At 42.2% G+C, this 25,953-nt stretch overlaps 1 protein-coding gene across 3 annotated transcripts in view; it reads left to right on the plus strand.

The window, feature by feature from the left end:
* LOC121580845 (5'-3' exoribonuclease 1) overlaps positions 1-25,953 on the plus strand; it is a 39,500-nt gene that overhangs the window by 7,547 nt on the left and 6,000 nt on the right. For all 3 annotated transcript variants that reach the window (XM_041895927.2, XM_041895929.2, XM_041895928.2), the window contains exons 7-27: positions 274-361; positions 576-744; positions 2,664-2,731; positions 2,900-3,037; positions 3,129-3,289; positions 7,975-8,064; positions 8,365-8,521; positions 8,641-8,760; positions 8,860-9,029; positions 9,137-9,254; positions 21,249-21,341; positions 21,493-21,596; positions 21,819-21,950; positions 22,490-22,652; positions 23,045-23,158; positions 23,381-23,479; positions 23,590-23,705; positions 23,856-24,002; positions 24,115-24,204; positions 24,441-24,570; positions 25,812-25,868. In XM_041895927.2, coding sequence (XP_041751861.2) covers positions 274-361; positions 576-744; positions 2,664-2,731; positions 2,900-3,037; positions 3,129-3,289; positions 7,975-8,064; positions 8,365-8,521; positions 8,641-8,760; positions 8,860-9,029; positions 9,137-9,254; positions 21,249-21,341; positions 21,493-21,596; positions 21,819-21,950; positions 22,490-22,652; positions 23,045-23,158; positions 23,381-23,479; positions 23,590-23,705; positions 23,856-24,002; positions 24,115-24,204; positions 24,441-24,570; positions 25,812-25,868 — 2,524 coding nt within the window. The remainder of the gene's footprint in view (positions 1-273; positions 362-575; positions 745-2,663; positions 2,732-2,899; positions 3,038-3,128; positions 3,290-7,974; positions 8,065-8,364; positions 8,522-8,640; positions 8,761-8,859; positions 9,030-9,136; positions 9,255-21,248; positions 21,342-21,492; positions 21,597-21,818; positions 21,951-22,489; positions 22,653-23,044; positions 23,159-23,380; positions 23,480-23,589; positions 23,706-23,855; positions 24,003-24,114; positions 24,205-24,440; positions 24,571-25,811; positions 25,869-25,953) is intronic.

Consider the following 25,953-nt stretch of genomic DNA (forward strand, 5'->3'; position numbering starts at 1 on the left):
GTAATGATCATGCTGTTTAATCAGTTTCTTGATATGCCACACCTGTGGATGGATTATATTGGCAAAGGAGAAATGCTCACTAACAGGGATGTAATCAAATGTGTGCACAACATTTTAGAGAAATAAGCTTTTGTGCTTATGGAAAATTTCTGGGATCTTTATTTCAGCTCATGAAACATGGGACCAACACTTTACATGTTGCGTTTTATATTTTTGTTCAGTATAATTTCAAATACCCATCCCTAGTAATAAGTATGTATTCCCCTCCTGCAGAATAACTGCTCCAGAGGAGACAACCTTCCACCTACTCCACCTGTCACTATTTAGGGAGTACATAGACTACGAGTTCTCTGAAGTTAAGGTAAGACACATTCACACAAAATAAAATCTTGCTGGAGTGTGACCAATACAGTAGATGCAACATAAACACCCCTTTAAGTGATGAATACACACTATCAGTTGTCTATGAATGGTTTGAATAAGAATAAGATCATATGATTAGTTGTTCCTTACAGTAAGATCTCATCCTGTTGGTTGTTTCTCAATAATATCTCTTTCGATTGGTTGTTTGACAGAATAAGATCTCATTTGAGTACGACCTGGAGCGAATCATAGATGACTGGATCCTGATGGGCTTTCTTGTTGGAAATGACTTCATCCCTCATCTTCCTCATCTTCACATCAACCACGACGCCCTGCCTCTCCTCTACCGCACTTACATCAGTGTGCTGCCAACACTAGGAGGTGAGAACACACGGACAAGCTCACAAATTAGGGCTGACCCCATTTAGTCGACTGGTCTATTGTTTGTTCAATAGGCTGTTGGTCGACCAAGATTTTTTTTAGTCGAGCAGTTGCAAATATATATTTTTTATGGCACGCGAGACACCTGTCTGATTCGCGCCTGTCTCAGTGGACTAATCCATTGCGGAGGCAGCGGGGATGCCACAGTCTAAGAAGAAGGGTAGTGTGATGCACAACAGACATCTCTCTCCAGAATGTGCTCTCTCCTGCCAAGCATGGTGGTGGTGTGATGGTTTGGGGATGCTTTGCTGCCTCAGGACCTGGACGACTTGCCTTAATAGAAGGAACCATGAATTCTGCTCTGTATCAGAGAATTCTACAGGAGAATGTCAGACCATCCGTCTGTGAGCTGAAGCTGAAGCGCAGCTGGGTCATGCAGCAAGACAATGATCCAAAACACACAATCAAGTCTACATGAAAATTGCTAAAAAGCAACAAATTGGAAATGTTGGAATGGCCTAGTCAAAGTCCAGACCTAATCCCAATTGAGATGTTGTGGCAGGACATGAAACGAGCAGTTCATGCTTGAAAACCCACACGTCACTGAGTTAAAGCAGTTCTGCATGGAAGAGTGGGCCAAAATTCCTCCACAGCGACGTGAGAGACTGATCAACAACTACAGGAATCATTTGGTTGGAGTCATTGCAGCTAAAGGTGGCACAACCAGTTATTGAGTGTAAGGGGGCAATTACTTTTTCACACAGGGAAATTGGGTGTTGCATAACTTTGTTTATGAAATACATATGTAATTGTTGTTATTTGTTCACTTATTTTTACATTTTAGTCATTTAGCAGACGCTCTTATCCAGAGCGACTTACTGGAGCAATTAGGGTTAAGTGCCTTGCTCAAGGGCACATCGACAGATTTCTCACCTAGTCGGCTCGGGGATTAGAACCAGCAACCTTTCGGTTACTGGCACTATGCTCTTAACCACTTATGTTCCCTTTATCTAATATTAGGTTTTGGTTGAAGATCTGATAACATTCAGGATCACAAATATGCAAAAGTAGAGAAAATTAGAAAGGGGGCAAATACTTTTTCATAGCACTGTATATCACCAGTAGTACAGCAAATGTAGGCCTATAAATGTGCCCATTTGGGGATTTGATAGTATTTCTGATTTTCTTAACTCACCACCACTAATGAGCTGTGGAGCTTCTCAAAGTAATTTTTTCTTCACCTCAAACAACAAGTAGTCTGTTTTTACATCCATTGAGAATGACAATAGTTCCTGTATGTATTTGAAAAATCTTTCCAGCTCTCTCCCTTTCGATAACCACTCAGTGTGAAAGGGAAAAATGTCATGCTCTGATCCAGTTGAAACGTCATAAAATAGGCCTACCTGATTACTTCTTATCCCTTGCACATGGCCTACAGCTGTGTGTGTCCTGAGGGCCCAGAATATTTGTTGTTTTAAGTTTGCTAGCATGAGCTTCGGGCAGGACCCAGTTGATAGTTGATACAATGTTTCAAGTTCATTGCAGACAGGTCATGTGTAGCCAATGTGAATTTAAAGGATATTAATTTTATCAGGATATTTTCTACCTGCAGGCTGCAATGTTATTTTTTTTTGGCTTTATATAGGCTATTTTTACATAGCTGGCAATAGAAGTTACTTTTAGATTTGTGTCATTTTCATTTAGATAGAATTTCGATTAACCACATGACAATGATTTTGAGATAGGAAGACATTATTCTAAATGAAATTAAACTGTTCCACGAAATATGCATATGAAAACCATAACTGGCATGCAGATCGGTAGAAATTGTAAGATAAATTGAGTTATACTGTCTAACATTTTACTAATAATATGGTGAGTAATAAGTAATAAACTTTGTTGTCTTTTCTCATCATCAGGATACCTGAATGAGAATGGCCACCTGAACCTGGGTAACTTTGAGAAGTACCTGGAGAAACTGTCAGAGGTAAGCGAGACCAGTAAACATCCACTATCAGTGGAATGATTTAATTACCATGAATTTCTGATTGTGATACAAGTCGCTGTGAGTCTCACGCTCTCTTTCTTCCTCACACTTGTTTCGCAATCTCTCTCTACCCTTTCTGTCTGTATTTTCTCTCTTCCTCTCCCCCAGTTTGACAGGGAGCATTTCAATGAGGTGTTTGTGGATCTGAAGTGGTTTGAGAGTAAGGTGGGGAACAAGTATTTGAACGAGGCAGCGGGACTGGCAGCAGAGGAGGCTCACTGGAAGGATTCCAGGAAGAAAGACCTGGTGAGACATGACCACACACACACACACACACATTCTACAAATACAGATGTGTGTATGAAGATCTTGCTGACCTGTGTGTGTGTGTGTGCAGAAAGACTCTCTGTGTCTGGCTGCTCTGGATGAGGGCAAGGACAGAGCCCCCAGCAGAGGTTTTGAGGAGGATGGGGAGGAAGAAGACATGTTTGAAGCAGAGTTCCGACAGTACAAACGCACCTACTACATGACCAAGATGGGAGTGGAGGTAGTCTCCGAGTGAGTTGTATACCAAACCTTCTCCCAACATTTCCCCAACATTCTCTAAGTATTTTCCTACGACCTCTAACGGTCTTGAAATGCTCTTACAAAAGTTTCTTGCCCCCAAACTGGGCTGAACTTTAATTATTTTTCTAGTTTTATAAGCAAAGACCATGGCGTTGTAGAGCCGTGACTAGGGCTGTTACGTTGACTATATTACTGCCTCACCGGCAGACACGAGTCATGACCGCAGTCAAATTCCATGTGACCGTTAAGACACGTTAACTAGGCTTCTCAAAAACTGTGCTCTGATGCTGCTGATGGTCATTAGCAAAGATTATCAGTAGCCTACCAAACTTGCTAACGGCCAGTCACTAATGGTCGGTACTCAGCGCTCTATTGTCCCTCTAATCACTCTGACATCAATGCAAATGTAATTGAAAATGAAATCAAACACTTAATAAGAGGCCTTGCATTCAGAGTTTGAGAGGTATAGGATCACCTGTTGGGCAGCGAGAGCCAGCTCCTCATAGCTGGTTGATGCATGGAATGAAATACGTTTTCCTGTTGCGCAACATTTCTATAAGCTATGCTATTGCGTGAGAAAAAGATGAGGGTCCTATTCAGCTTTCTATAGGCTTACTATATTTATTTCCTATATTAAGCACATTGCTTCGCTTTACAACCGGAGTAGCCTACCTGGCTGGCATGAAAAGGAACCACGGGAAAAGCGTCATCCATTTGCTATTCAAGTGCATACGGATTACGTCTTTTTTTTTTTTACCCTGCCCCTGTTCTGACAGGGGCATGGGAATGGCCCATTCTATATCAAAACTAATTTCATACATATATTATTTAGTATATGTAAAGATTACATTGAGAGAATATTATCACTTGTGAATGATGCCCAGCGTGTGCAGTCTAAGGCAAGAAACAGTCGCATGCATCATGTAGCCTAGCCCATAGGCCTATATGTTTTCATAATGTTTGTGGAACACGGTTGGAGAGCCCATAGCCTACAGAGCTTAGTGAAACGTCTTCTTATAAGCCCAGTCATTGCGCAATCGCGTGTGAAAACAGAGTTTTGACTGGCCACTATTTAAAAGCGGATCCCAGCTTTCTCGTGCAGGTATATTTATTGCTAAATTCTTAAAAATGAAGCACATTAATCCGCTTTACAAATGGTGTAGCCTACCTGGCATATTAAAAACTTAACCGCATGTAACCTCCATTCGCTATTCGAGTGCAGGCTATGGATGACGTTTTATTTTTGGGTAAAGAAAAAATAATTCCACACATACACTATATATACAGAAGTATGTGGACACCCCTTCAAATTAGTGGATTCTGCTATTTCAGCCAAACCCATTGCTGACGAGTGTATAAAATCGAGCACACAGCCATGCAGTCTCCATAGATAAGCATTGCAGTGACTTTCAAAGTGGCACCGTCATAGGATGCCACCTTTCCAACAAGTCAGTTCGTCAAATTTCTGCCCTGCTAGAGCTGCCCCGGTCAACTGTAAGTGCTGTTGCGTGAACTGGAAACTTCTAGGAGCAACAACGGCTCAGCCACGAAGTGGTAGGCCACACAAGCTCACAGAACGGGACCGCCGAGTGCTGAAGTGCATAGTGCATTAAAATTGTCTGTCCTCGGTTGCAACACTCACTACCGAGTTCCAAACTGCCTCTGGAAGGAACGTCAGTACAATAACTGTTTGTCGGGAGCTTCATGAAATGGGTTTCCATGGCCGAGCAGCCGCACGCAAGCCTAAGATCACCATGCGCAATGCCAAGCGTCGGCTGGAGTGGTGTAAAGCTTGAAGCCATTGGACTCTGGAGCAGTGGAAACGTGTTCTCGAGTGATGAATCACGCACCATCTGGCAGTCCGACGGACTAATGTGGGTTTGGCGGATGCCAGGAGAATTCTACCTGCCCCAATGCAAAGTGGCAACTGTAAAGTTTGGTGGTGGAGGAATAATGGTCTGGGGCTGTTTTTCATAGTTTGGGCTAGGCCCCTTAGTTCCAGGGAAGGGAAATCTTGATGTTACAGCATACAATGACATTCTGGACGATTCTGTGCTTCCAACTGTGTGGCAACAGTTTGGGGAAGGCCCTTTCTTGTTTCAGCATGACAATCCCCCCGTGCACAAAGCGAGGTCCATACGGAAATGGTTTGTCGAGATCAGTGCGGAAGAACTTGACTGGCCTACACAGAGCCCTGACCTCAACCCCATCGAACACCTTTGGGATGTGTTGGAACACTGACTGTGAGCCAGGCCTAATCGGCCAACATCAGTGCCAGACCTCACTAATGCTTTTGTGGCTGAATGGATTCAAGTCCCCGTGAATGACCTGCAGAGAGCTGGGACCAAAGTAACAAAGCCTACCATCAGTAACACACTACGCCGCCAGGGACTCAAATCCTACAGTGCAGACGTGTCCCCCTGCTTAAGCCAGTACATGTCCAGGCCCGTCTGAAGTTTGCTAGAGTGCATTTGGATGATCCAGAAGAGGATTGGGAGAATGTCATATGGTCAGATGAAACCAAAATATAACTTTTTGGTAAAAACTCAACTCGTCGTGTTTGGAGGACAAAGAATGCTGAGTTGCATCCAAAGAACACCATACCTACTGTGAAGCATGGGGGTGGAAACATCATGCTTTGGGGCTGTTTTTCTGCAAAGGGACCAGGACGACTGATCCGTGTAAAGGAAAGAATGAATGGGGCCATGTATCGTGAGATTTTGAGTGAAAACCTCCTTCCATCAGCAAGGGCATTGAAGATGAAACGTGGCTGGGTCTTTCAGCATGACAATGATCCCAAACACACTGCCTGGGCAACGAAGGAGTGGCTTCGTAAGAAGCATTTCAAGGTCCTGGAGTGGCCTAGCCAGTCTCCAGATCTCAACCCCATAGAAAATATTTGAGGGAGTTGAAAGTCCGTGTTGCCCAGCGACAGCCCCAAAACATCACTGCTCTAGAGGAGATCTGCATGGAGGAATGGGCCAAAATACCAGCAACAGTGTGTGAAAACCTTGTGAAGACTTACAGAAAACGTTTGACCTGTGTCATTGCCAACAAAGGGTATATAACAAAGTATTGAGAAACTTTTGTTATTGACCAAATACTTATTTTCCACCATAATTTGCAAAGAAATTCATTAAAAATCCTACAATGTGATTCTCTGGAGAAAAAAAATCTAATTTTGTCTGTCATAGTTGACGTGTACCTAAGATGAAAATAACAGGCCTCTCTCATCTTTTTAAGTGGGAGAACTTGCACAATTGGTGGCTGACTAAATACTTTTTTTCCCCACTGTATACAGTGAGGGGAAAAAAGTATTTGATCCCCTGCTGATTTTGTACGTTTGCCCACTGACAAAGCAATGATCAGTCTATAATTTTAATGGTAGGTTTATTTGAACAGTGAGAGACAGAATAACAACAACAAAATCCAGAAAAACGCATGTCAAAAATGTTATAAATTGATTTGCATTTTAATGGGGGAAATAAATATTTGACCCCTCTGCAAAACATGACTTAGTACTTGGTGGCAAAACCCTTTTTTTCCCTCACTGTATGAGGACCTGTTTCTTTGTTAAACGCTCAACACAGAATAGTAGGGTGACCACATGTCCCGGATTGTGTGGGACAATCCCGTATTTTGGCCCTTTGTCCCGCAACCAAACACTCATGTCCCGCATTTTATCAAACAATTCTAACACAACTAATTTACAAAAAAGTCAGGCATTCCAACTTGTCTCTTTTGCAGCAAAGAGGCAAAGCGAGAGGTTTCCCTCGCCAAAATCTGTCCAAAATAAACCCAATGCATTTCTATGGGTTTATTTTGGACCTTTTCGCCTGCCTTCCCGCCTTTGGGACTACGACTCCCATTGTTAGTGCAGAGACATGCGCGTCTCATCATTATATACAGATCTCTGTTTGCAGTCACGTTGCTCTTTTGACAAGATGTATATAATAAGGATGTGGTACTGGGGATGTTAAACACTTCTCCAATCGTTGTTGAGATCTGATATTCTGCGCAGCAGAAGGCGATACGTAGGCCAATGTCATATCATCAACCAATCACATTTGAAAAATCCTTTCGGTCTAAATTCCAGCTAAACTTGGAGAAGACAGTTAAAAAGGCATGCTTCTGACGAAGAGCTACAAAAGGAAATAGCCGTATTAGACTGAAAATATACGGTGATTTTGTCAAACTTGTAAGCTCTCCATGCTCAATAGTTGCTCATTTAACATATTTGCTACTACGTCACTCAATCCGGTTTTCAGTCTCCCTTCCTAACTGTTTTACATTCCCTGAGACTAACCAGAAATGTTTCCTTGGCCAAGTATTCCTAGATTTTCATAAAACAGACACACATTTGGTCTCGTTTCTGCAGCGGGAGTTTTTGTGTGACCTGCCTAAAATAAGTAATGGATTTATTGTGATGGTGTAGGTTATATTAAATGGATTTATTAGACTTTTTAAAATGTAGGTGTTCCAGAGGTCCGCGTCAGTGGCTTGTAGGCTGTGCATGGACGCCGGAGATGCTAAACAAACATGTTTGTTAGGTAACGGTCAGTTACCGTGAGACTGGAAGTTATTTGCATGACAATCACTGGCTGACAAAATGTAATGACTGCCACAGCCCTAGCCGTGACAATCTTTTAAAGTTTTTTTTAAATGATTGTTCTCAGTGATTTTCTAGCCAACCAGGCGTTGTGCTATGTGGAGGGAATCCAGTGGATCCTGCATTACTACTACCATGGAGTCCAGTCCTGGAGCTGGTGAGTCTCTCTCTCTCTCTCTCGCTCTCGCTCTCGCTCTCGCTCTCGCTCTCGCTCTCGCTCTCGCTCTCGCTCTCGCTCTCGCTCTCTCTGTGTCTCTCCTGGCTCTCACTCTCTCTCTCCGTCAGTCTTCTCTCTTCTGGCTCGCGCTCTGTCTCTCGCGCTCTCTTTGTGTCTCTCTCTCGCGCTCTCTTTGTGTCTCTCTCTCGCGCTCTCTTTGTGTCTCTCTCTCTCTCTCTCTCTCTCTCTCTGTCGCTCGCTGTCTCTGCGTGTGTGTACTAATACCTCCCTCTGTCCTAGGTATTACCCGCATCACTATGCCCCCTTCCTGTCAGATGTGCGGAACATAGCCCATCTGAAGTTGACCTTTGACATGGGCAAGCCCTTCATGCCTTTCCAGCAGCTGCTGGGAGTCCTGCCTTCCGCCAGCAAAGACTTGCTGCCCCAGAGCTACAGGGTAACAGACAGACAGACACGCACGCATAGCAGCATTGTGGGGACCTATGACACACAAACACACTTTCCCATAACACACACACACACAGTTCTGATACCTGTGTTTTATTCTTTGTGCAGCACCTGATGACATCAGAGAATTCTAGCATCATTGAGTATTACCCTCTGGACTTCAAGACGGACCTTAACGGAAAACAACAGGAGTGGGAGGCAGTGGTGCTCATCCCCTTCATCGATGAGGTACGTAGACACACACACACACACAAATAAAAGTAAATGACATACTTCATACGTGTCTTTGTCTTATGTTGCTTATTTATTTGCGTGTTTCCTTTCCAGAGATGTTTGCTTGCTGCGATGGAGCCTTATAACGATCACATGACCAAGGCTGAGAAGGCCCGTAACCGCCACACACAGTGTGCTGTGTACAGCTATGACACTGAGCTAGACTACCCCTACACCTCCACCCTGCCTGAACTGTTCCCCAACATCATGCACTGCCACGTCAGGTGAGACACACACACATACACACACACTGAACACACTCACAGATATACACACACACACACACACACACCTGACGCTAACATACAGTGATGTGATTGGTGTTTTCCAGGGTGACACCAGTTCCCATGGACACGTGGCACGTGTCGTTGAGCCACGTGGGGCGCAGCATCAACAGCAGCCAGCTCTACTTCTGTGGCTTCCCCACCTTAAAGCACATCAGACACAAGGTACCACAGACAGACAGACAGACTACAATTCGCTACAGTAAAAGCTAGGCTAGTTTGATGATATTTCTCTGACAAGTTGCAAAGTGTGTCGTGTTTCTGGTGCATGTATTTCATGAAACTCGTTCTCTACAATACCTTGCTACAACAAGTGACTACTTTGTTTGAAAGTTTCATCACGTCTTTGTAAAGAGGCATCTTATTGATCTGAATGCCCGGTCTTCAGTCAGCTGTTCTACAACACTCTAAAATGGGTTAGTTTTGTCTCGTCTTATGTTAGCTATTGTATCTGAACCGGGCCTTAGCATTCACATTCCAGCTCAGGTTTCATCCATGTTATGAAGGTGGATATTGATTGTGCACCCGCCGCTTACTCGATACCCGGGCTTGTAACTGCGCGTTCATGTCGGAAGTGGCTAGTCGAACGACGAGCTCTTCGTTGAGACAATGCTCCAACATCTATCCCTGGACGATTCACTGCCACATCAAAATGAAACAAAGTTATCCTGCATAATGATGATCCACACTTCTTTGACAATATATATATAATAAATTATCAACCCTGCAAGCAATACCAGACTCTATTATTATGATGGGAGATTATAATACTGTTTTAAATAGCTCAATGGACCGTAAATGAAATCACACTACAAACTATCACCCTCATGCTCTTAAGGAAATCGTGAATGTCATGGATACATTAGAACTAGTAGATATATGGAGGCTTAAATATCCTGATCTAGTGAGATATACATGGCAGAGACTTAATCAAGCTAGTCGTCTTGACTTCTTTCTTATGTCATTCTCGTTGGCACCAAAAGTTTAAAAAGTGTTGATAGGGGACAGAATGCGGTCGGACCATCATATAATTGGCATATACATTACTCTTACTGAATTTCCACGTGGGCGAGGATATTGGAAATTGAATCAAAGCCTATTGGATGATAACTTGTTTTTAACTAGGACCGAGGAATTTTTATAACTGTTTTTTTCCGACATAACATAGGTACAGCAAATCCCCTTATTGTATGGGACACTTTTAAATGTGCCTTTAGAGGCCATGCAATTCAGTACTCATCTCAAAAACAAAAGCAATTTAGGTCAAAACAGTCCATAATAACAAAGGAAATAGAAGGTCTAACAGAACAGATAGATAGCAATAAAAACTGTAACATAGAGGCTCAGAATAAATTAGAGGAAAAACAAAAAGAAATGGAGAAACTTATTCAAGAAAGATCAAGTGTAATATATTATTTTAAAAAAGCAAACTGGATGGAATATGTGGGAAAATGCACCAAATATTTTTTTTTCTCTTCAACATAGAAATGCTACCAAAAATAATTTACTGAAACTGGTTACAAATGACGGAGTCACCCATGAGGAAACAAAGTATTTTAAGCATATGTTTTCGTTTCAGTCGCCTCCATCTCTTCTAACTGAAGCTAATTGTCAAGATTTTTTTTCTATTGATAATGTAAAATTAACAACCATACAGAAAGACTTATGTGAAGGTGAAATTACAGAGGAGGAACTTCTGGATGCAATTAAAGACTAAGTCTGGGAAAACTCCAGGGTTGGATGGCATACCAGTCGAGGTATACCAAACCTTTATTAATATACTCAGAGGACCGTTATTAGCATGTTTTAACCACTCCTATGTAAATGGTAGATTATCAGACACTCAAGAAGGTCTGACTTCATTATTACTGAAACAGGATACAAGTGGAAAATATAAAGATCCAGTCCATTAAAAAAATTGAAGGCCCCTTACGCTAGAATTAAAAAGGTATTGTCTAATCAGACAGGTTTTTTACATGGACGATACATTGGAGATAATATAAGGCAAGTACTGGAAACAATAGAACACTATGAAAAATCTGGGAAACCAGGCCTGCTATTCATAGCAGACTTTGAAAATGCATTTGATAAATTACGACTGGGGTTTATATATAAATGCCTGGAGCATTTCAATTTTGGAGAATCTCTTTATAAAATGGGTTAAAATCATGTATAGTAACCCTAGGTGTAAAATAGTAAATAATGGCTATTTCTCAGAAAGTTATAAACTGTCAAGAGGAGTGAAACAAAGTTGTCCACTATTGGCAAATCTATTTATTATGGCCATCGAAATGTTAGCTATTAAAATCAGATCCAACAATAATATCAAGGGATTAGAAATCCAGGGCTTAAAAACAAAGGTGTCATTGTACGCTGATGATTCATGTTTTCTTTTAAATCCACAACTTGAATCCCTCCACAGCCTCATAGAGGATCTAGATACATTTTCTAACCTTTCTGGATTACAACCAAATTATGATAAATGTACTATATTACGTATTGGATCACAAAAAAATAAAAATGTTACATTACCATGTATTTTACCAATAAAATGGTCTGATGGTTATGTGGATATACTCGGAATACATATCCCAAATGAAATAAATACATTTTAATAGAAAGTTAGCCAAAATAGATAAGATCTTGCTACCATGGAAAGGTAAATACCTGTCAATTTGTGGAAAAATCACCCTGATTAACTCTTTAGTATTATCCCAGCTTACCTATTTGCTTATGGTCTTGCCTACGCCTAGCGAACAGTTTTTTAAAATTATATGAGAGAAAAATATTCCATTTTATTTGGAATGGCAAGCCAGACAAAATGAAACGGGCCTATTTATATAATGAATATGAATTCGGAGGACAGAAATATATTAAAGCATTAGACCTATCAATAAAAACTTCAGTCATACAAAATGTATACTTAAATCCGAACTGGTTCGCTAGGAAATTAGTAAGATTGTCTCACCCAATGTTCAAGAATAGCCTTTTCCCCTTTATTCAGGTTACAACCTCTCACTTTCAGTTATTTGAAAAGGAAATAATCTCCCAAATATCACTATTTCTAAAACAAGCCATAGAATGTTGGTTGCAATTTCAATTTAATCCTCCAGAAACGACAGAAGAAATAATGCAACAAATATTGTGGTTAAACTCAAATATACTAATTGATCAAAATTATTTTTTTGAATTAATGTTTGAAAAAGGTATAATCTTCGTAATGATATCATAGGTAGGACTGGTGGAGTTATGTCGCACATGCAGCTAACAAAAACATTTGGAAATGTCTGCTCTACCCAAAATTACAACCAAATAATTGCAGCATTATCGCAAAAATGGAAGAGGAAAGTGGAAAGGGGAAAAAGTAAGGAACTTGTCTTTCGGCCCTGCATTAAAGAACATAATTGGTTAAAGAAAATGTTGATTAATAAAAAAGTATACCAGTTTCTTTTAAGGACCAAAGGATTGACAGCCGTCCCATATACCAAAAATAGTTGGGAAGAGATTTTTGACATACCGATTCCATGGCATAGTGTTTATGAACTGATACGCAAAACGACGCCGGATTCAAAATGTTTCAATTTAAATTATTATATAAAATTATTGCTGCCAATAGATTGTTATTTATATGGGGGATACAATCTTCCCTGCTCTGCAGATTTTGCTGCGAAGAGACAGAATCATTAGATAATTTGTTTTGGTACTGTCCATTTGTAGCTTGTTTTTGGACACAGGTCCAGGAATGGCTAAAGGATTGCAATATTTACCTGGAGCTAACCCTGCAGATAGCACTACTGGGTGATCTGAAAAGTCATAATCAATCAATCAATAATATAATAATATTTTTAGCATAAATGTTTATTTTCAATTTACAATCTGTAGAAACGATGAGAATGGAAGGGTTCAGAACTTTTGTAAAACGTCACAGTACAGTTGAAAAAGATATGGCAAATACAAATCCAATATGGATGGTGTTAAGAGATAGATGAGAGGGGTTGAATGGAGTTGAAGGATGGGACTAATAACAACTAACAACAACTAATAACAAGATAACTAATGTCAGCATCCCGGAGTCGCCTCTTCACTGTTGACGTTGAGACTGGTGTTTTGCGGGTACTATTTAATGAAGCTGCTAGTTGAGGACCTGTGAGGCGTCTGTTTCTCAGTTGTGCACCGGGGCCTCCCACTCCTCTTTCTATTCTGGTTAGAGCCAGTTTGCGCTGTTCTGTGAAGGGAGTAGTACACAGCGCTGTACGAGATCTTCAGTTTCTTGTCAATTTCTCGCATGGAATAATAGCCTTCATTTCTCAGAACAAGAATAGACTGACGAGTTTCAGAAGAAAGTTCTTTGTCTCTGGCCATTTTGAGCCTGTAATCGAACCCACAATTGCTGATGCTCCAGATACTCAACTAGTCTCAAGATGGCCAGTTGTATTGCTTCTTTAATCAGCACAACAGTTTTCAGCTGTGCTAACATAATTGCAAAAGGGTTTTCTAATGATCAATTAGCCTTTTAAAATGATAAACTTGGATTAACAAACACAACGTGCCATTGGAACACAGGACTGATGGTTGCTGATAATGGGCCTCTGTACGCCTATGTAGATATCCCTATGTAGATATTCCAAATGGCTACAATAGCCATTTACAACATTAACAATGTCTACACTGTATTTCTGATCAATTTGATGTTATTTTAATGGACCAAAAAATTTATTATCTTTTGAAAACAAGGAAATTTGTAAGTGACCCCAAACTTTTGAACGGTAGTGTATGTATATGTATGTATGTATGTGTGTGTAACTGTATATGTATGTGTGTGTGTGTGTGTGTGTGTGTGTGTATATATATATATATATATATACACATATACACGTGTGTGTGTATAGATACACACTCATATATATACATGTGTACGTATGTATGTATGTATGTGTGCGTATATTTACACACACATACAGAGGTGGTCCTCTGTAGCTCAATTGGTAGAGCATGGTGCTTGTAAAGCCAGGGTAGTGGGTTCGATCCCCGGGACCACCCATACGTAAAAATGTATGCGCACATGACTGTAAGTCGCTTTGGATAAAAGCGTCTGCTAAATGGCATATTATATATATATATATATATATATATATATACAGCTGTGGAAAAAATTAAGAGACCACTGCACATTTTTTGCTAATAGTACCTCAAAAGTAATATTAATCAAAAAATAACTATTGACCATGACAAAAGAGTTGAAAAGGAAAGTTTTGAATGAGGAAAAGAAGGGTTCAATTCTGGCTTTACTGGCAGAGGGATACAGTGAGCGTCAGGTTGCTTCCATCCTTAAAATTTCAAAGACGGTGGTTCATAAGAACAAGGTCAAGCAGCAGACATTGGAGACAACAAAGCTACAGACCGGCAGAGGGCGAAAACGACTCTCGACTGACCGGGATGACCGCCAACTCATTCGAATGTCACTCAACAACCGTAGGATGACATCAAGTGACCTACAAAAAGAATGGCAAATGGCAGCTGGGGTGAAGTGCATGGCGAGGATGGTTCGAAACAGGCTCCTAGGGGCAGGGTTGAAGTTGTTCAAAGCTAGAAAAAAGCCCTTCATCAATGAGAAGCAAAGAAGAGCCAGGCTGAGGTTTGCAAAAGACCATAAGGATTGGACCGTAGAGGTCATCTTCTCTGAGTCCAATTTTCAGCTTTGCCCAACACCTGGTCGTCTAATGGTTAGATGGAGACCTGGAGAGACCTACAAGCCACAGTGTCTCGCACCCACTGTGAAATTTGGTGGAGGATCGGTGATGATCAGGGGGTGCTTCAGCAATGCTGTAATCGGGCAGATTTGTCTTTGTGAAGGACGCATGAATCAAGCCACGTACAAGGTTGTCCTGGAAGAAAACTTGCTTCCTTTTGCTCTGACATTGTTCCCCAACTCGGAGGATTGGTTTTTCCAGCAGAACAATGCGCCATGCCATACAGCCAGGTCAATCAAGGTGTGGATGGAGGACCACCAGATCAAGACCCTGTCATGGCCAGCCCAATCTCCAGACCTGAACCCCATTGAAAACTTCTGTAATGTGATCAAGAGGAAGATGGATGGTCACAAGCCATCAAACAAAGCCGAGCTGCTTGAATTTTTGCGCCAGGAGGCGCATAAAGTCACCCAACATCAATGTGAAAGACTGGTGGAGAGCATGCCAATACCCATGAAAGCTGTGATAGAAAATATGTGTTATTCCACCAAATATTGATTTCTGAACTCTTCCTTAGTTAAAACATTAGTTTTGTGTTGTTTAAAAATGAACATGAACTTATTTTCTTTGCATTATTCGAGGTCTGACAACACTGCATCTTTTTTGTTATTTTGACCAGTTGTCATTTTCTGCAAATAAATGCTCTAAATGATAATATTTTTATTTGGAATTAGGGAGAAATGTTGTCAGTAGTTTATAGAATAAAACAAAAATATTAATTTCACCCAAACACATACCTATAAATAGTAAAACCAGAGAAATGTATATTTTTGCAGTGGTCTCTTAATTTTTCCCAGAGCTCGTCCTCTGTAGCTCAATGTGGTCCTCTGTAGCTCAATTGGTGGAGCATGGCGCTTGTAACGCCAGGGTACTGGGTTCGATCCCCGGGACCACCCATACGTAAAAATGTATGCACACATGACTGTAAGTCGCTTTGGATAAAAGCATCTGCTAAATGGCATATTATTGTATTATATATATATATACACAGTGGGGGGGAAAAGTATTTAGTCAGCCACCAATTGTGCAAGTTCTCCCACTTAAAAAGATGAGAGAGGCCTGTAATTTTCATCATAGGTACACGTCAACTATGACAGACAAAATGAGATTTTTTTTCTCCAGAAAAACACATTGTAGGATTTTTAATGAATTTATTTGCAAATTATGGTGGAAAATAAGTATTTGGTCACCTACAAACAAGCAAGATTTCTGGCTCTCACAGACCTGTAACTTCTTCTTTAAGAGGCTCCTCTGTCCTCCACTCATTACCTGTATTAATGGCACCTGTTTGAACTTGTTATCAGTTTAAAAGACACCTGTCCACAACCTCAAACAGTCACACTCCAAACTCCACTATGGCCAAGACCAAAGAGCTGTCAAAGGACACCAGAAACAAAATTGTAGACCTGCACCAGGCTGGGAAGACTGAATCTGCAATAGGTAAGCAGCTTGGTTTGAAGAAATCAACTGTGGGAGCAATTATTAGGAAATGGAAGACATACAAGACCACTGATAATCTCCCTTGATCTGGGGCTCCACGCAAGATCTCACCCCGTGGGGTCAAAATGATCACAAGAACGGTGAGCAAAAATCCCAGAACCACACGGGGGGACCTAGTGAATGACCTGCAGAGAGCTGGGACCAAAGTAACAAAGCCTACCATCAGTAACACACTACGCCGCCAGGGACTCAAATCCTGCAGTACCAGACGTGTCCCCCTGCTTAAGCCAGTACATGTCCAGGCCCGTCTGAAGTTTGCTAGAGTGCATTTGGATGATCCAGAAGAGGATTGTGAGAATGTCATATGGTCAGATGAAACCAAAATAGAACTTTTTGGTAAAAACTCAACTCGTCATGTTTGGAGGACAAAGAATGCTGAGTTGCATCCAAAGAACACCATACCTACTGTGAAGCATGGGGGTGGAAACATCATGCTTTGGGGCTGTTTTTCTGCAAAGGGACCAGGACGACTGATCCGTGTAAAGGAAAGAATGAATGGGGCCATGTATCATGAGATTTTGAGTGAAAACCTCCTTCCATCAGCAAGGGCATTGAAGATGAAACGTGGCTGGGTCTTTCAGCATGACAATGATCCCAAACACACCGCCCGGGCAACGAAGGAGTGGCTTCGTAAGAAGCATTTCAAGGTCCTGGAGTGGCCTAGCCAGTCTCCAGATCTCAAAAATGTTTATTTTTAATTCACAATCTGTAGAAGCAATGAGAATAGAAAGGTTCAGAACTTTTGTAAAACATCACAGTACGGTTGAAATATATATGGCAAATAGAAATCCTATATGGATGGTGTTAAGAGATAGATGGGAGGTATTGAATAGAGTTGAAGGATGGGACTAATAACAAATAACAACAAATAATAACAAAGATAGCTAATAATGTAAGCATACTGTGTCCATAATAAGTATATAGGTTGTATGTTGGGAGCTTTTGGGAAAGAGCACAGTTAGAAAGATATGGCATTTAGAAGCAAACCGGATGGACATCATGAAAATGATCGGAGAGGTTGAGAGTAGAAGAAGTTCAGGAGCAAAAAAATATAAATATATATATATAATTATTGTAAAATTAACTCTGTCCATAAGGTGTAGATAGTAAGTATAGACCGGAAGTAGAGGCCTGGGCGTTGTTGTTCACTAATTTACTCCAAGTAGGGAAAGGATGGTGGGGTTGAAAAGTAATAAAGGGGAATATATATATATATAAAAAATAAAAATACAACATGGGGGATTGGAAGTGATGCAGACAATTACATTGATAGAAGATACAATCTATCTGCAATATTAAGCTGATCTATTCCCCCAAAAAAAAAAAAAAAAAAAGTAACACCAGCCCCACCGTCAAACATGGAGGTGGAAACATTATGCATTGGGGGTGTTTTTCTGCTAAGGGGTTAGGACAACTTCACCGCATCAAAGGGACGATGGCCGGGGCCATGTACCGTCAAATCTTGGATGACAACCTCCTTCCCTCAGCCAGGGCATTGAAAATGGGTCGTGGATGGGTATTCCAGCATGACAATGACCCAAAACACACGGCCAAGGCAACAAAGGAGTGGCTCAAGACGAGGCACATTAAGGTCCTGGAGTGGCCTAGCCAGTCTCCAGACCTTAATCCCATAGAAAATCTGTGGAGGGAGCTGAAGGTTCGAGTTGCCATACGTCAGCCTCAACCTTAATGACTTGGAGAAGATCTGCAAAGAGGAGTGGGACAAAATCCCTACTGAAATGTGTGCAAACCTGGTGGCCAACTACAAGAAACGTCTGACCTCTGTGATTGCCAACAAGGGTTTTGCCACCAAGTACTAAGTCATGTTTTGCAGAAGGGTCAAATACTTATTTCCCTCATTTAAAATGCAAATCAATTTATAACATTTTTGACATGCATTTTTCTGGATTTTGTTGTTGTTATTCTGTCTCTCACTGTTCAAATAAATCTACCATTAAAATTATAGACTGATCATTTCTTTGTCAGTGGGAAAACGTACAAAATCAGCAGGGGATCAAATACTTTTTTCCCCCACTATATACAGTGGGGAAAACATTTTATTTAGTCAGCCACCAATTGTGCAAGTTCTCCCACTTAAAAAGATGAGACGCCTGTAATTTTCATCATAGGTACACGTCAACTATGACAGACAAAATGAGAAGAAAAAAATCCAGAAAATCTTTTTCTTTATGAATTTATTTGCAAATTATGGTGGAAAATAAGTATTTGGTCACCTACAAACAAGCAAGATTTCTGGCTCTCACAGACCTGTAACTTCTTCTTTAAGAGGCTCCTCTGTCCTCCACTCGTTACCTGTATTAATGGCACCTGTTTGAACTTGTTATCAGTATAAAAGACACCTGTCCACAACCTCAAACAGTCACCCTCCAAACTCCACCAGGACGACTGATCCGTGTAAAGGAAAGAATGAATGGGGCCATGTATCGTGAGATTTTGAGTGAAAACCTCCTTCCATCAGCAAGGGCATTGAAGATGAAACGTGGCTGGGTCTTTCAGCATGACAATGATCCCAAACACACAGCCCGGGCAACGAAGGAGTGGCTTCGTAAGAAGCATTTCAAGGTCCTGGAGTGGCCTAGCCAGTCTCCAGATCTCAACCCCATAGAAAATCTTTGGAGGGAGTTGAAAGTCCGTGTTGCCCAGCGACAGCCCCAAAACATCACTGCTCTAGAGGAGATCTGCATGGAGGAATGGGCCAAAATACCAGCAACAGTGTGTGAAAACCTTGTGAAGACTTACAGAAACGTTTGACCTGTGTCATTGCCAACAAAGGGTATATAACAAAGTATTGAGAAACTTTTGTTATTGACCAAATATTTATTTTCCACCATAATTTGCAAAAAAATTCATTAAAAATCCTACAATGTGATTTTCTGGATTTTTTCTCCTCATTTTGTCTGTCATAGTTGACGTGTACCTATGATGAAAATTATAGGCCTCTCTCATCTTTTTAAGTGGGAGAACTTGCACAATTGGTGGCTGACTAAATACTTTTTTCCCCCACTGTATATGTATGTATGTGTATATATGTATGTATGTATGTATATATTTTTGCGAGAAGAAAAACATGGGGGATTGTAAGTGATGCAGACAATTACATTGATGGAAGTTACAATCTATCTGCAATATTAAAGCTGATCTACCCCCGTAAAATAAATAAATAAAAAAGATGCAGGCAGTAATTAATTTGCATTTTATTGCATGACATAAGTATTTGATACATCAGAAAAGCAGAACTTAATATTTGGTACAGAAACCTTTGTTTGCAATTACAGAGATCATACGTTTCCTGTAGGTCTTGACCAGGTTTGCACACACTGCAGCAGGGATTTTGGCCCACTCCTCCATACAGACCTTCTCCAGATCCTTCAGGTTTCGGGGCTGTCGCTGGGCAATACGGACTATCAGCTCCCTCTAAAGATTTTCTATTGGGTTCAGGTCTGGAGACTGGCTAGGCCACTCCAGGACCTTGAGATGCTTCTACGGAGCCACTCCTTAGTTGCCCTGGCTGTGTGTTTCGGGTCGTTGTCATGCTGGAAGACCCAGCCAAGACCCATCTTCAATGCTCTTACTGAGGGAAGGAGGTTGTTGGCCAAGATCTCGCGATACATGGCCCCATCCATCCTCCCCCTCAATACGGTGCAGTCGTCCTGTCCCCTTTGCAGAAAAGCATCCCCAAAGGATGATGTTTCCACCTCCATGCTTCACGGTTGGGATGGTGTTCTTGGGGTTGTACTCATCCTTCTTCTTCCTCCAAACACGGCGAGTGGAGTTTAGACCAAAAAGCTCTATTTTTGTCTCATCAGACCACATGACCTTCTCCCATTCCTCCTCTGGATCATCCAGATGGTCATTGGCAAACTTCAGACGGGCCTGGACATGCGCTGGCTTGAGCAGGGGGACCTTGCGTGCGCTGCAGGATTTTAATCCATGACGGCGTAGTGCGTTACTAATGGTTTTCTTTGAGACTGTGGTCCCAGCTCTCTTCAGGTCATTGACCAGGTCCTGCTGTGTAGTTCTGGGCTGATCCCTCACCTTCCTCATGATCATTGATGCCCCACAAGGTGAGATCTTGCATGGAGCCCCAGACCGAGGGTGATTGACCGTAATCTTGAACTTCTTCCATTTTCTAATAATTGCGCCAACAGTTGTTGCCTTCTCACCAAGCTGCTTGCCTATTGTCCTGTAGCCCATCCCAGCCTTGTGCAGGTCTACAATTTTATCCCTGATGTCCTTACACAGCTCTCTGGTCTTGGCCATTGTGGAGAGGTTGGAGTCTGTTTGATTGAGTGTGTGGACAGGTGTCTTTTATACAGGTAACGAGTTCAAACAGGTGCAGTTAATACAGGTAATGAGTGGAGAACAGGAGGGCTTCTTAAAGAAAAACTAACAGGTCTGTGAGAAAAAAAACATGGGGGTTTGGAAGTGATGCAGACAATTACATTGATGGAAGTTACAATCTATCTGCAATGTTAAAGCTGATCTACCCCCTAAATAAAAATGTATCCTGCATATCCGCAGGCTATATTGGGAAATGGGCTATTGGAAGTGCTGTCTTTCTTACGCATATCGTTTGTCGTCTTTGGTGTGCCTATCAATGCACAAGCCCTTTTTTCCCCACTCGTAGCGATAAAATAATTGTATTAAGTCTATGTGAAAGTTTTACTGCTCTTGAATTTTCAAATGCATGCTTTCATTAGTAAGTGTGTGGAGTGAAATGTGTAGTGTCAGTTATCTAGGGTTGAACTCAGTTGACCAAAGTTAGCTCGCTAACTGTTTTATGCCATTTACACCCCAATATTGACAAAGATCGTTTTTTTCCCCAATCTTAGAATCTGAATACTTGTATGTTTTCATCTGTGAATGTGTTTGTCTTCTGTCTCTATAGTTCTATAAGAAGAAACATGGAGTGGTGGTGTTCCAGCAGAGCAGCCGAGGAGAGAACATGATGCTGGAGATCATACCTAGCAAAGAGGAACCAGTGAGTATGGACACACAGTCTTGTTTCTATGACGAGTCGAAGACTGTTAGAAACACTATGCCTGGAGCAGAAGTAGTAGATTTTGTTTCTCACCCCCTTCTCCCTCTCTCTATCCCTCTTTCTTATCCTCCCCACTCTCTCCCCATTTCAGATGTGTGATAATGTAGCCTCCCTGGTCCTGGGTCGGTCTGTCTTTGTCAACTGGCCCCACCTAGAGGAGGCCAGGGTGGTAGCAGTGTCTGACGGGGAGAGAAAGTAAGAGCCACACTTAGTTCTACTCATGCCTAATGAGGGCTAAACTTAACTACAGTGCTAAACCTGAACTGTCTGTCACGGCCCTTCTTTCAGTTCTCATTAGACTATAACTTTGAAGTACACCGAGTTGTCGATTTTCATCAATATCTATCTCCTTCCACCTCCAACCCTCCTTTCCCCTACATTTTCTCTCTCCCTCCTTCACTCACCCCTCCCCCTCAGGTTCTTCCTGGAAGAGCCGGCAGGGATGCAGAAACTGTACGACAGGGACTCTCCTCCCCCCACTAAGGTCACCTACCTCAGTGACAAAGAACAGAAGGACTGGGTTAAGGACGTACAGGGCATCACTGAGCAGTAAGCATCTATTTGTTATAAAAACGTATGTTTGTCATCAAAGTGGAGTAGTTTTTCAGTGTGGTCTTGTGTATGTTGGATTTCTGCACCCTCTTTGGTAGAAGTGCCGTCCTATGAGTCTATACATTTTTTTTACTTGACCCTTTATTTCACCAAGAAGTCCCATTTTGGTCAGAAGACCTCTTTCTCTAGGGAGACCTGTGTTTTGCCTGACCACTCTCCCTACCATAATACCTCTGTTTCTTTCTTTCTCTCTCTCTCTCTCTCTCTCTCTCTCTCTCTCTCTCTCTCTCTCTCTCTCTCTCTCTCTCTCTCTCTCTCTCTCTCTCTCTCTCTCTCTCTCTCTCTCTCTCTCTCTCTCTCTCTCTCTCTCTCTCTCTCTCTCTCTCTCTCTCTCTCTCTCTCTCTCTCTCTCTCTCTCTCTCTCTCTCTCTCTCTCTCTCTCTCTCTCTCTCTCTCTCTCTCTCTCTCTCTCTCTCTCTCTCTCTCTCTCTCTCTTTTCCCACCTGTTTCCCCTCTCTCGCTCCCCTCAATCTCAGTTTCAGTAAGCGTAAGGGCGTCACTGTGAATGAGACTGCGGTGGTGTTGTATACCCAGCTGCTGACAGGCAGGAAGTATGTACCTGGGCAGAGTGGACAGGTGCACCTGGAGAAACAGTGGGCCAAGCAGATACTGCCCTACCCCTACCAGACCATCGTCAAGGTGAGCACAGACGCGTACACTGTGCAATATAGACGAAAATCAATATTGTGATAAATTGCCTGAATTTTGTGATAATGATAAATAGAACGATAACTTTATAACATTAATGTGCACCACAGGTTTTGGGGAATTATTATTTAAACTACTACTAGTTTGATTGTTGTAGCCATCAATTGTCCCATTAAAATTCAACCTTATTAGCAAACTTATTTCATTTCAAACTTCACATTTCTCTAGTATAGGCTACTTATCGTAATTAACAATATCAGTAAAATGCCTACGATAACTATGGTCGGTATCACACACACACACACACACACACACACACACACACACACACACACACACACACACACACACACACACACAAACTCTCTCCCTCTCTCTCTCAGGACATCAAAGCCTTTGACTCATCGTCGACTCGCTTCAAGACCCTGGAGGAGCTATTTCCCCCGACGACCACGGTGTTCATGGTGGGGAACCCCTACTACGGTGCCATGGGAGAGGTCGGCACCACTTCCTGTTTCCTGTCTCTACTTCCTGTCTAAGCCTTAAACACTTCCTTATTGACCTGGACTACTTGCCCTTTCTATGCCAGTTGTTGTCGTTCTTTTGCATTACCCTTTCCGCCTCTTAATAACAACAGTCCTGACAAAGCTAAATGTGTAGAGTCATGAAATGAGGATCTGTGAGCAAAGCCTTTCATGCTTTTCCCTTTGGTCACACAGGTGCAGGAGTCCAGTGATGTCATCAAAGAGGGACGGGTGCGGGTGGTGTTCACGGTGCCCTGTGAACCACCGATGGAATCCTTAATACAGAACCAGCATGTAAGTCATTCTCAAAACGACACCTCTCTCACACTCCTCCCTTGCCCCACCACATGACCAAACATGTGCAGCCTTTCCAAGCTCACCCTCCCCTCTCTCTCTCCTGAAAGAAATACTGTGTGAAGTACAGTCCTGGCTACGTTCTGGCCTCACGCCTTGGCATCACCGGCTACCTCGTCTCCAGATTCTCTGGCAGCATCTTTGTCGGCAGAGGATCCAAGAAAAAGTGAGTGAACACATTTCAAATAACAGCCTGTTCTCCATTAAGTGCACTACTTTTGACCATATAGGTTGTTTTGCATGTGTCTAATAAACCATGTCGCTCTCTCCCTCCGTGTCTTTCTTCTGTTCTCCCTCTCTCCCTGTCCCCCCTCAGTCCCCATGGGGAGCAGAAGGCTAACGTGGGTCTGAACCTGAAGTTCAATAAGAAGAATGAGGAGGTGCCAGGTTACACCAAGAGAACAGAGAAGGAGTGGCTCTACTCTGACGCTGTGGAGGAACTGATGGCTGAGTACCTGGATAGGTGTGTGAAACAGCGTTGTGCGTGTTAGTGTGTGTGGTGTGTGTGAAACAGCATTGTGCGTGTTATTGTTAGTGTGTGTGCGTGTGTAACCTGCCTTGTGTGTCTCCTGTAGGTTCTCTGAGGTGTTTGACCTGGTGTCCAGGAACAGTCACGATGATGTCTTCTATGAGGATGACATCTGGCCTGGAGTGGACGAAAACGGGTAGCACTCATATTCATGCATTTAACACTCATAATTTACACTCAGTCATACAGTCATAATAGTTAAACTTGTATGCTTGCAACACTTACACACTTAAGACTTGCATTCAGATTTTCTTAAACACACATAGAAAACACTAGGAGTACGTTGGTATGTATCAAGGCAGAAGTAGATAAGTGGTAGTAATATTGAGAATGGTGGTGAGGGTAGTTGTGATGGGGATGGTTTTCCGGCAGGGCGGAGAGGGTGAAGGAGATCACTTCCTGGTTGAAGACACACCCAGTCGCCGACATCGCCCGCGCGTCATGTGACCTGCAGATCCTGGACACTGCCATCGTGGAGCAGATCGAGGAGGAAGTGGCTAAGGTAACTGGGGGCTGTCAATGATTTATCTGTCCTCTCCCTCAGCTTTATCATCAATATTATCTCTGTCAATCATTTATATCAAATCTAATTTTATTGGTCACATACACGTGTTTAGCAGATGTTATTGCGGGTGTAGCGAAATGCTTGTGCTTCTAGCTCCGACTGCAGTAATATTTAACAAGGAATATCTAACAATTTCACAAAATATACCCAATGCACACATCTAAGTAAGGAATGAATTAAGAATACATATATGGACGAGCGATGTCAGAGCGGCATGGACTAAGATACAGTAGAATAGTATAGAATACAGTATATACATTTGAGATGAGTAATGCAAGATATGTAAACATTATTAAAGTGACTAGTGTTCCATTTATTAAAGTGGCCAGTGATTTCTAATCTGTGTATATAGGCAGCAGCCTCTAATGTGGTAGTGATGGCTGTTTAAAGGTCTGATGGCCTTGAGATAGAAGCTATTTTTCAGTCTCTCTGTCCCAGCTTTGATGCACCTGTACTGACCTTGCCTTCTGGATGATAGCGGGGTGAACAGGCAGTGTCTCGGGTGGTTGATGTCCTTGATGATCTTTTTGGCCTTCCTGTGACAACGGGTGCTGTAGGTGTCCTGGAGGGCGGGTAGTTTGCCCCCGGTAATGCGTTGTGCAGACCACTACACTCTCTGGAGAGCCTTGCGGTTGCGGGCGGTGCTGTTGCTTTACCAGGCGGTGATACAGCCAGACAGGATGCTCTCAATTGTGCATCTGTAAAAGTATGTGAGGGTTTTAGGTGCCAAGCCTAATTTCTTCAGCCCCCTGAGGTTGAAGAGGCTCTGTTGCGCCTTCTTCACCACACTGTCTGTGTGGGTGGTCCATTTCAGTTTGTCAGTGATGTGTACGCCAAGGAACTTGAAGCTTTCCACCTTCTCCACTGCGGTCCCGTCGATGTGGATAGAGGGGTGCTCTCTCTCCCTCGGCACTGTCATCAATATTCTCTCTGTCAATCATTTATCTGTCATCGATATTCTCTCTGTCAATCATTTATCTGTCATCTCCCTCGGCTCTGTCATCGATATTCTCTCTGTCAATCATTTATCTGGCTACTCTTACCCTCATTTTTCTGTCAATTTAATAAGGTAGGTGGATGGACACACTACTCAACAAGCCCTTCCTTCACTGTCAATTATTAATTGAATATTGTTTGTAGTGTTCCTGTAGTCCCTCTTACCTCCCTCTGTTTCTCAGGTGAAGAAGAGCAGCAAGAAAGTGCGTGTGACCGTGAAGCCCCATTTGCTCTTCAGGGTGAGGAGTGTGTGTGGAGAGGAACATTTATGACTGTCTGTGTCATATAGTGGGTGACAAGGACATTAAAACCTCCATATTGGTC

This window comes from Coregonus clupeaformis, chromosome 14 (assembly GCF_020615455.1).
Source record: "Coregonus clupeaformis isolate EN_2021a chromosome 14, ASM2061545v1, whole genome shotgun sequence".
Taxonomy (NCBI): Eukaryota; Metazoa; Chordata; class Actinopteri; order Salmoniformes; family Salmonidae; genus Coregonus; species Coregonus clupeaformis.